Below are 12,346 nucleotides of genomic sequence, written 5' to 3'. Positions count from 1 at the left end.
GGTTGGCGCAGGATAGAGCAGGGTTTAGAGCTGTTGTGCATAGGGTCGCTATGAGTCGGAAACGACTCGATGGCACATAACAACAACAATACATGTCACCAGCTTCTCCCCTGAAGAAAGATGGTCAATCTTCTGTCATGTGATTTATAGCTTCTGACCTCCAGAGGGGGAGTTATGGGTTGGATCCAAATCAATGGCAATGAGTTAATGAGAAGTGTTGTTGTTGTTGTTAGGTGATATTGAGTTGAATATAACTCACAGAGACACTATCAACAACAGATCTGAACCCTGTCCTATCCTGTGCCAACTCACAAACTCTGATCCAATCGAGTCCATTGCTGCAGTCACTGTTATCAGTCTTCCTGGTTAAGGGTCTTCCTTTCCTCCACTGTCCTTCCACCTTTCCAAGCATGATGTCCTCCTTCAAGGAATAACCTGTCCTTGCAACATGCCCGAAGTATATGAGAAAAAGCTTTATCATCTTTGCCTTCAAGTAGCACCCTAGCTACTTTCTCGAAAAACATTCAGTACTCTTCTCCAACACCATAGTTCAAAGAATGAATACACGTACATGTATGAGAATACATGTACAGAAACATGTTGTTGTTGTTGTTACTGTTATGTGCCGTAGAGTCGTTTCCCACTCATAGCGACCCTATGCACAACAGCTCTAAACCCTGCTCTGTCCTGCGCCAACCGCACTGCCTCTGACACACCCATCCCAATTACCCCAGTCACCGAATCAATCCATCTCATACAGGGTCTTCCCCTCCTGCGCTGTCCCTCCACCCTTCCAAGCATGATGTCCCTCTCCAAGGACCCGTCCCTCCTGGCAATATGTCCAAAGTATGTCAGATGAAGCCCCAGAATCTTTGCCTCCAAGGAGTAGCTTGGTTTAATCCTCTCCAAGATGAATCTGTTTGTTTTCCTGGCAGTCCATGGTACATTCAGCACCCTTCTCCAGCATGTACATCCAAAAATGTTTATTTTTGCCCTATTTGTAACAAAGTTTTAAAAACCCAGATTTTTTCAATTAGGAGAATGGTTAAATAAATTATGATATATCCACATGACAAAATTCTATGCATCAACGTAATAAAATCAATGTATAAATCAGTTTATACGTTCAGGTCCTGGCAAGTTACATTGTCAAAAACATAGTGTTACATTAAAAGAAAGTAGGCTGCTAAATAATCTTTACAAAGTGATCCAGTTTATGCTGAACATACCAGAACTACACATTAAAGCAAATGAGCATATATGGAAAAGTCTGAGTGAGTAGTACTGAACAGGATGCTTAGTAAAAGGATGACTTAAGCTTTTTATTTTATATCTCTCTGTATTTTTAATACAAAAATGTATTCCCATATGGCTGGTATTATTTATAAAAGTGGAGAAGACATTTCAAAATGAAAAATAATAGTTTTGAAGGGAAGGCATATTTGGGGCCAATAGCAGAGAAATGATGTCAAAGTGATGCATTTGGAAGAGTGTTCCATCAATGTTGTTCAAAATGGACTAGTGAGGTAAGTGCATGAAGCTACTGTCATGCTTTAGGCATGAGATTATGATAGCTTGATTCATGTTGTCAGTATTCAGGAAGCATATGAGAAGCATTTCAGTAGAAACATCAACAGAAACTAGTGTACAGTGCCACTCAACAATCCATGAACTAAGCAAATAGCTGTTACTTGTAACAGAGATAAATTGCAAAGACCTTTTAGCATGACAAGCTTCTTTAAGGAATGAGCTAGGAGTACTTAAGGATAATGAAACAGTAAGTAATATTAACTCTTTTAAAGTCTAAAGGCAAAAAAAGAGTACATACAAAGAATTACAAAGTTACTATGCTGATAGTTGTAGAGGGGCTTCAGGGTTTTGGTTCATAGGTTTGCTGAGTCCTGAGTGACTCAAAGGCAATCAACAACACCAACACACTCCTAATCCAAATAACTTGTTGAGTTGCAGCTGACTCACAGCAAAATTTTAGAGGTTGTAAATCATGAAGGAAGAGATTTGTCTAATAACTAAATAAACTAATTACCTGAGAAGCAATGGATCTAGCTGTTTTACTGTTGTCTCCAGTCATCAGAACTACTTCTAAGCCCATAGATTTTAGAATACGGACAGCCAATTCTGCTTCAGGCTTCACTGTATCAGCAATGGCTATCAACCCACACAATTCATCTGGAAGAACAATAAAAAAGAAGAGAGTTTAAAATATGGTAGAGAAGACAACAATCTAATGTAAAAATTCTGAAACACATGAATTATATTAACTAATGTTTAAATTTTGCCTTAACTCAAAGTATCCCTAAGCCCACATATACTTTATGCCAAAAATTCTGCAACAAACCTCAGTATCTGGTTGCTAAAATTAATTGAGTGAAGAAAGTATAACTAATTTATGTGAATTTATATCTTAATGTTTGTGTCCAACAACCAAACTCACTGCCACTAAGTTCATCCTAACTTACAATGACCATTCTTTGGGTCACTGAGATTAAATCTTTACAGGACAAGACTACCTGATCTTTTTATTGTGGATTTGAACCACTAACCTTTTGGTTAGTAGACAATGTGTAACACATTACATCATCAGGGCTTCTTTAAAGGTTACAAGTTGTTGTTGTTGTTATGTGCGATTGCATCACCTTCAACTCATAGTGACTCTATTACAATAGCTCTGAACCCTTCCCTATCCTGAGCCAGTCTCATTGACTCTGACACACTACCCTAGTTACTATGTCAATCCATCTCATCTGGAGTCTTTCTCTTCTGCGCTGTCCCTCTGCCCTTCCAAGCATGATGTCCTTCTCCTGGGACTGGTTCCTCCTGGCCACGTTACCAAAGCATGTGAGAGGGAGCTTCACAATCAGTGCCTCTAAGGAGAAACTTGGTTTCACCCTCTCCAGGACATACCTGTTTATTCCCTTGGCAGTCAAGGGCTTGTATAATATTCTACACCAGCACCACAACTCAAAGGCACCAATCCTTCCGTCATCCTTATTCACTGTTCAGCTCTCTGATGCACAGCAAGTTAACTACAAAGCCCATGGTCTGGATCAGGTGCACCTTAGTTCCTAGATTGACATCATTACTCTTTAGGATTTTAGAGAGGTCCCCAACAGCCAACTTCCCCAATGCAATCCACTTTTTTTATTTCAAGACTGCTGGTGCCAAGAGTGTTGTCCGTGGAGCTGAGCAAGATGAAATTGCTAACAACCTCAATCTCTTCTTCATCTATCACGGTGCTGTCAGCTGTCCCCATGGCGAGAATCTTTCTCTTCTAGATGTTGAGCTTGAAACTATATTGAAGATTACAGTCCTTGACAGTCTGCAGCGAATGTTTCAGGTCCTCCTCAGTTTCGTCAAGGAAGGTTCTGTCATCTGCATAACACAGGTTGTTGATGAGTCTTCCTCCAATCCTGATGCCACATTTCTCCCCATAAAGCCCCACCTCACAAACTATCTGTTCTGTCTACATATTGAAAAGGTATGAAAATGTGATACATTCTTTCCTGATCCTGATTTTGAAGCATACAGTGTTTCCTTGCTCTGTTCTGAGGATTGCTTCCTGGCCAAAGAAGAGATTTTACATGAGGACAAACAAGTGTTCTGGGATTTTCATTCTCCTCAAAGTTAGCAACAATTTGTTGTGATCCCTACATGGGTGATCTTGGAGAACATTATGCTAAGTGAAATATCTCATCCTCAAAAGGACAAATACTGCATAATACCACTGTTATAAAGCAGGACTGAAATGGGGAGTTGGAAGAAGAATATATTCTTTTGGTATATCTGTGTATACTCCTTCCATCTTCTTTTAATGTTGCCTGGATTATTCAATATTTTACCCTTAAGTATGGCAACTCAAGGCTTCAGTTTGGTTTTTAGTGCCTTCAGCTTAAAAAATGCTGAGCAAGTTCAGCCCTTTTGATTTTCCAACTTTAACTCTTTGCACATTTCATCACAATACTTTGCTTTGGCTTCCTCAGCAGCCCGCTGAAATTGTCTGTTCAGCTCCTTAACTTCCTGCTTTCTTCCCTTTGTTTTGGTTTCTCAACAATCTAGTGCAATATTTAGAATATCTTCTGACATGCATCTTGGTCTTTTCCTCCTCCTGTCTTTGTAATGACCTTTGGCATTCTTCATGGATGGTATTTTTTATACCATTAAGTAATAGAAAAATAAAAAGAGACCTTACTAAGTACTAAAACGGAGCTCTAGTGTCTCTGGTTGTACTGTCAACCCAAAGGCATGGAGACCAAGTCCACCAGTTGCTCTGTGGGAGAAAGATAAGCAATCTCCTTTCCTGTGATTAACTGCCTAAAAATCCACTGGAGGATCAACTACAAGTTGGTTCTGACTTGATTGTATATAGCCAACAACAACTAAATACTAAAAGACCTCCTTTGTGTCCTTAGATAATTGCTTACCAATAGCCTCAAATACTTAAGGTTATTTAAAGGCAAGTGAAAACCTATACAATTTCTTTCAAAATGTTGGAAAACAATTGGCATCTTTAACTGAAAGTACAAAACACTAGAAGTATTTTATATATTTGGTAAAATAAAAAAAAACACATTTTCTCCCTTTTTTTCTGGTCCTAGGAAAGCTATAGTAAGATAGTGCTTTCATGGCTAAAAAGAACCATCAAACCCATTGTCATCTAGTTGATTGCAACTAATAACAATCCTATAGAACCGAGTAGAACTATTTCATAGAGGTTTTTTTCTCCTGTGGAATGGCTAGTGGGTTCTAACTGTTGATCTTTTAGTTAGCAACCAATTCTTTTAACCATGGCACCACCAGGATTCTTCTTTCATACCTAGCAAGAATTATAAATGTTGCATCATTAACCTCAAACTGGACATTTACCATTAGAAACAATTTAACAGAATAAACTACACAAAACCTCAAAGATGGACAGATGTGGTGCACAGAGACCAACGTGGTGTGACAGGCACAGTAGGAATTTTAGTCAGAACTTTTATTAAAATAATTAGATTGGGAGCCACAGGAGCAGTGAGATGTGGGCCCCAATGGAAGCCATCAGCCAAGCTGCTGTGGGACCCACTCACCAGGAGCAAGCAGGTCAGTGGGAAATTGAACGAGTTTTCTTAAGACACATCGACCCGCCAGAGGCGAGCAGGTCAGTGGGAATTTGACTGAGTTTTCTTGGGCCCTGCCGACCAGCCAGGAGCAAGAGGGTGGGTGGGAATTTAACTGAGTTTTCTTAAGCCACATCAACTCAACAGGAGTGAGCGGGCCAGTGAAAATTTGACTGAGTTTTCTTGGGCCCCACTAAGCTGCCAGGAGCAAGTAGGTCAGTGGGAATTTGACTGAGTTTTCATAAACCATGCTGGGAGAGGACACCTTGTTGAGGACCAGGAAAGGACCACTGAGCAAGTGCTGGTGGGTGGGAGATGGATAGCTAGAATTTGAGTATGGACCCCAACTGTGAGCACATCCGGACAGCTGATATCTGAGTGAGGTTCCATAAGTGGCTGACCTGCCCCCATGATCACCCCATCCCTGGCACTTGAGAACAGCCGACATGGCACGTGAATCTGAACAGTAGGTGCCCGACACATGATCACCCCATCCCTGGTGCCTGCCCTGTCCTCCATTCAGATCCACACCCAAGCCTACACATCCAGTCAATCAACTTGTCTTTAATCCAGGGCACCTTGATCTGGCTTAGTTACCCAGCAAAACTGCTCATTAAATATGAAGGAGAGATCAAGTTATTCTCCAAAAAACAGAACTTAAGAGAGATTGTAAAAATAAGACAAGGATTGAGGGACTGCAAGATGGCAGCAGAGGCAGTGTGGCGAGCTGCAGGAGCAGCAGATCACTTGGAGGCCTTCTACAGACCTCTGTTTATTGATACTTGAACAGTTAAACAGTTGATGACTGGTCTTCGGTGTGGATTGAGGCTCAGCATCAGGAGATTAAGGGAGGAATGGGTGAGTCCTGCGGCTCCCTGCTGCAGGGCCCGCGCTGCCACCACAGCTCCACGAGGCTCCCACCACCGGACCCCAGGGATCCCCTCACTTGTGATGGATGGTGGGCACTGTCCCCCCCCCCGGCTGGTGCAGCAGAGCCACTACATCACCGCAGAGTGGACTTGTTCTGGGGAGAATTCTTGGAGCCAAGATGGCGGCAGCGGGAGATCCAGCAGCAGGTTTGGGTTTCCTTGGGCAGGCCAGAGAAGAAGATCACCTATACCATGGATTGATGAAAGTCACTGTGAGCTGTCTACAACTTGACAACACTTAACAGTGGCAGCATGTACAAGACAGCAGATATCCTAAATGCACCACACCTTTTGATCTGTTGAATGCCTTTTCCAAGAACCGTTTAGACCTGGGGGAAGTCTGCTCACCACACTCAGGTTCCCGTCTCCATTTATAAAGGGGGAGGGCAGTGACACCTACGTCAAATTACAGTATGGCCACTTATTGGAGGCAGGGTAAAGGTTGTGGATGCTGTCCCTGGCCACATGGTCTTCTGCCAGGTGTGGGGTCTGGATTTGGGGGGGACTTTGTGCCAGTCAGCCCCTAGGGTGTGTCGCCTGGCCCTCGGGGGTACAGTCCAGCCCTTGGGGTGGGCTATTTGGCCCTTGGGGAGTGTCTGGCCCTTGGGGTGAGCTGTCTTGGGCCCTCAAGTTCGGGGTGAGCCGTCTTGGGCCCTCAGCTTGGGGCAAGCCATCTTCAGCCCTCGGCTTGGGGCCAGCTCCTTAGCCCTCAGGTTGTACCATCCGACGTCTGGGTAGAAAAAAGCTGCCTAAGGTGTACAGAGAATTTTATCTAGGCTACTCTCCTACCCTCTCCCCCAGTATACCTGTAACACCCCCAAAGCCCTTCTATTTGTAATTCACAAGTTTGTTCTCTCTAGGTTTGCTCCCTTTCCTATGGGTAACCTTAACACTGAGTTTTACTCCAGACCTGACCCTGAATCCAGTTCCAGAGACAAAAAGGAAATACAACTGCCAGCTAAGGGAGCAAAGGAGGATGGAGCCTCAGGGTTCAGTCAGTCATCCCCACTGGAGCCACCTGGGAAAACACTTTGAAGTCCAGAGGGGAGTAAATTCCAGGAAAATATCTTCTAACAGAACAAGAAGGCAAGCAACTTTAACCCAAGACCACCAGTAAGGTGATAAAGTGTGATCCCTTTCCCCCTTCACATCAACACACCTGTTCAGCAAGAAGAAGGCAGAGAGTCTGTGCCCAATTCCCAAATAAGAAACACAACACAAAAGTGAAAAGACAGTTTGTTTAATCACCATTGGACTATGCTTGCCATTGCCCTGTATCTTCTGGTCCCCACTGGATCCTTTTTATTTCCTTCACCTGCTCCCCCCACCAACCAAATTGTGCAGTCCTGCAACTGCATCCCTGCAATTTTCATCCCTGCCCATCCGCACCCTTCTGCTCCCAATCCTCACCTCCTTGTATCCCCAACATGTTTTTCCCAATTAAAAAAAAAAGACAGGGATTGCAGGAAAAACTGAGAGATGCCCTTCTTACAGAGGTGCCACAGAAAAGAGCATATACCAAAGTAATTAGCAACAACACCAAAAAGAACTCAACAAAATGACAGCAATAAAACCTTGCCTCTCAATAATCACACTGACTGTGTGTGGTTTGAATGCACCACTTAAGGGAAAAAGATTAGTAGACTGAATAAAAAACCCCCAAATCCATCAATATGCTGTCCATAAGAGACACACCTAAAAAATGAAGAGAAAGATTAAAAATAATAGGATGAGGAAAAAATATCAAATAAATGGCAACCAGGAAAAAGCAGGAGTAGCGATATTAATCTCTGATAAAATAAATTTCAATGCAAAAAAAATCACAAAGGACAAGGAAAGTCACTACATAATTCTTAATGGGTCAATAGAACAAAAGGACATAACATTAATAAATGTCTATGCACAAAATAAAAGATCTGAAAAATTAACAAAACTGAAAAACGAAATAGACAACATTACTATAGTAGTTGGAGAATTCAATACACTCCTCTTAAGAAAAGATAGAACTACTAGAAAAAAAAACCAAAGATGTTCAAGAATTAAACTACACAATAAACCAACTCGACCTACACAGTATACCTTCTTCTCCAATGTGTATGGAATGAGGTGTTGATCTTACTTGAGTTTTCCACAGATTGTTTTCAAATATTGCCAGCACCATGTGTTAAAGAGGCTGTCATTTCCCCACTTAACTGATTTCCTCTCCATATCAAAAATCAGTTGATCACAGGTAGATGGGCTGATTTCTGGATTCTCAAGTCTATTCCATTGATCTATGTGTCTTTCATTGTAGCAGTACCATGCTGTCTTGATCACCACAGCAGTGTAGTAGAATCTAAAATCAGGGAGTGAGATGCCTCCTACCTTGTTTCTCTTTGTAAGGAGTGCTTTGCCATGGCCTCTTTTACATTTGAAATGAAATTGGAGGTTTCTTTTTCCATCCCACTGAAGAATGGAATTGGTATTTGCACTGGGATTGTACTGAACATGTAAATTGCCTTTGGTCATATTGTCATTTTCACAATATTGAGTCTTCCTATCCATGAGCAAGGTATATTCTTCCAGTTCTCAAGGTCTCTTTTTCTTTCTTGTAGTAATGTTTTGTAATTTTCTTTATGGTTCTGGTTAGATTTACTCTCAAGTATTTAAACTTGCGATTAGCTATTGTGAAGGGTATTGTTTTACTAATCTCCACTTCTGTATTCTTTTTGTCATTGTAGAGAAATTAAATTGATTTTTGTATGTTGATCTTATATCTTGCCACTTTGCTGAATTCATCAACTAAGTCCAGAAGTTTTCTTGCTGAGTCTTTAGGGTTTTCTAAGTATACTATCATATCATCTGCATAGAGAGATAATTTTACCTCCTCTTTGCCAATTTGAATAACTCTTATTTCCTTCTGTTCCCTTATTGCTATTGATAAGACTTCCAGTACAATATTAAATAGGAAAAGTGATAGTTACCATCCTTGCCAAGTTCTGGTTCTCAAAGGGAATGTCTTTAATCACTATCCATTGAGAATAATGTGGGCTCTCAGATTTGCATATATACTTTTTACTATGTTGAAGAAATTTCCCTCTAATCCTATTTTGTTGGGTGTTTTAAACAGGAAAGGGTGTTGGATTTTGTCAAAGGCCTTTTCTGAATCAATTGATAGGATCATGCAGTTCTTGTTCTTTGTTTTTTTAATCTGATTAATTACACTGATTGTTTTTCTTATGTTGAACCATCCTTGCATACCTGTTATGAATCCAACTCTGACATAGTGAATTATTTTTTTATGCATTGTTGGATTCTACTGACCTAGATTTTATTCAGGATTTTTGCATCAATGTTCACGGCCTGTAGTTTTCTATTTTAAAAATGTCTTTACCTGGCTTTGGTATCAAGAATATGTTTACTTCATAGAATGAGTCTGGAGAATTCCATCTTTTTCTATCTTCTAAAATAGTTTATTAGAATTGGTGACAGTTCTACTCTGAATGTTTGATAAAATTCAATTGTAAAGCCATCTGGTCCTGGACTTTTTTTTGGCTCGAAGTTGTTTTATTACCTTTTCAATTTCTTCTTTTGTAATGGGTCTTTTCATGTGTTCAATTTCAATTAGTGTCTGTTTAGCAAGGTTGTGAATTTCTAAGTATTTGTCCATTTCCTCTAGGTTTTCTTTTTTGTTTGAGTATAATTTTTTATAATATTATAATGTTTGCCTTTTTATTTTAGTTGGTTCTCTTGTGATGTTGCCCAGTTCATCTCTTATTTGGATTATTTGTGTCTTTTATTTCTTTTCCTTTGTTAGTTTTGATAGTGGTTTGTCGATTTTATTGACCTTTTCACAAAACCAACTCCTAGTTTTGATGACAGTTTCAATTGGTTTTTGGTTTTCTTTTTCATTTATTTCTGCTCTAAGTTTTAATATTTCAAGTTTTTTTGGAGGGTACTGGGTTTTCATGCTGGTTTTTTTCAATTTTTTGGAAATGTTGTTTTAGAGACTCAATGCTAATTTTTTTCTCTGCATTTTGATATATTTGCTGATTGTTATAATTTGACATATGGTTACTGCTTTGATTGTTTCCCAGAGGTTTTGGTAAGTGGTGTTTTCATTGTCATTTGTTTCAAGAAACTTTTTAATTTCATTTTTAATTTCTTCTAGTACCCACTCATGTTCATGCAAGGTGTTGTTCAGTTTCTAAATGTATTATTTTTTCTCCTTTATCCTTTTGTTATTAATTTCTAATTTTGTTGCATTGTGGTCTATGAAAATGCTGTGTATTATTTTAAAAAATTTTTTATTATTAATTTTAATGAACATTTACAGAGATTTTGGATTTCCATTCATTCACTGTTGCACTTTTCTCCCTGTCCACCTCTCCCCTCCAGTTCGCTTTTCTCTTTGAAAAGTAAAAGAAAAATTCCTTCATTGGTATACAGCTTTGTATTATTTTCATGTTTTTTAATATACTGATGCCTGCCTTGTGACTTAAATGTGATTTATTCTGGAGAATGTTCCATGCACATTGGAGAAAGAGTTATACTGTGGGGTTTTTAGGGTACATTAGCCTATAAATATCTATGAGGTCGAGTTGGTTCATTGTGTGGTTTTATGTTAATTATTTTGTACTGTTGCATTAAAGCCAACTCATACCATTCTTCAACGAGATGGAAAAGGCAATCTCCAGTTTAATTTGGAATGGAATAAGCAAAGCACTCCTTAAAAAGAGAAACAAGATAGGAGGCATCTTACTCTCTGCTTTCAAATCCTACTACATTGTCGTAGTGCTTAAGACAGAATGGTACTGGTACAACGATGGAGACATAGATCAATGGAATAGATTTGAGAATCCAGAAATCAGCCCATCTACCTATGAGCAACTGATTTTTGACAAAGAGTTGAAATTAGTTAAGTGGGGAAATGACAGCCTTTTAAACAAATGGTGCTGGCAAAATTGGAAAACAATCTGTAGAAAACTCAAGTAAGATCAACCCCTCATTCCATACACAAAAATCAAATCAAAGTGGTCATGGACCTAGGACGAAAACCAAGGACTATAAACTTCATTAAAGAAAAGTTTGGAAGAACTCTAGAAGTCCTAATCCACAACATAAAGTCTTCCAAGCATCCTGAAAAATCTACAACCAGGAGAAGATAAAACAGATGAATGGGATCGTCTAAGAATCAAATCCCTATGCACATCCAAAACTTCTCCAACAGAGTAAAAACGGAAGCCACAGACTGGGAAAAAATATTTGGTAATGACATGTCAGTTAACAGACTTATATCTAGAATTTATAAAATACTTGGGCACCACAACAAGACAAAAGTAAACAGCCCAATTGAAAAATGGTCACAGGATATGAACAGACACTTCACCAAAGAAGACATTCAGATGGCGAACAAACACATGAAGAAGTGTTCAAAATCCATATCTCTAAGAGAGATGCAAATCAAAACAACTATGAGATATCATCTCACCCCAGTAAGAATAACAAATTTAATAGAACAACAAACATCAAATGCTGGTAAGGTTGCGGAGAAACTGGAACTCTTATTCACTGTTGGTGGGAGTGTAAAATGAGGCAACCATTATTAAACTTTATTAAGGTATAATGTTATTTGTTGTTGTTAGGTCCGGTCGAGTAAAGCTTTCTCAAAAAGTTGCAAACAGAAATACCATTTGATCCAACAATTCCACTACTGGGAATACACCCCAAAGGAACCACAACTGCCACCTAAGCAGATATATGCACAACCATGTTTATTGTGGCTTTGTTCACAATAGCAAAGAGCTGGAAACAACCTAAGTGCCCATCAACAAATGAATGGATAGAGAAGCTCTGGTATATTCACACAGGAACATTATGCTGCATTGAATAACAAGGAAATAATGAAATATTATACAAAATGGGTGACCCTGGAGGACATTTTTCTGAGTGAAATATCTCAGTCCCCAAAAGACAAATATTGCATAGGGCCACTGTTGTAAAATGAGACTGGCATTGGGGTTGAGGGGAGACTGAGAAAGAGGGGATAAATAATGTATACTGCATTGAATCAGGTAAGGCAGACAACTGTTTGAAAGAGATGTATGATTAGGTATTATTGTCATGACAGGAGTCCAAAATGAAGACTGCAATGAAGAGCTAATTGGGGGTGAGGGGTCAGGGATAAAATTGCAACAATGAATGAATGGAAATCCAAATTCTGTAAACTTTCATTAAAATTAATAAAAAAAGAAAATTAAAAAAGACTCCTCAAGGACACAATTGTAACATTTATTACACCAAAACTCTAAAAGATACTGATTA

The 12,346-nt window shown here is 39.4% G+C and overlaps 1 protein-coding gene across 1 annotated transcript in view; it reads right to left on the bottom strand.

The window, feature by feature from the left end:
• ATP7A (ATPase, Cu++ transporting, alpha polypeptide) overlaps positions 1 to 12,346 on the bottom strand; it is a 342,426-nt gene that overhangs the window by 84,108 nt on the left and 245,972 nt on the right. Inside the window, exon 18 of the mRNA XM_006902187.1 lies at positions 2,045 to 2,187. Within this exon, the coding sequence (XP_006902249.1) occupies positions 2,045 to 2,187 (143 nt within the window). The remainder of the gene's footprint in view (positions 1 to 2,044; positions 2,188 to 12,346) is intronic.

The sequence above is a fragment of the Elephantulus edwardii genome, unplaced genomic scaffold, assembly GCF_000299155.1.
Source record: "Elephantulus edwardii isolate Elephantulus edwardi_28Jun2011 unplaced genomic scaffold, EleEdw1.0 scaffold00378, whole genome shotgun sequence".
Taxonomy (NCBI): domain Eukaryota; kingdom Metazoa; phylum Chordata; class Mammalia; order Macroscelidea; family Macroscelididae; genus Elephantulus; species Elephantulus edwardii.
This window is presented reverse-complemented; position numbering and strand designations above follow the sequence as displayed.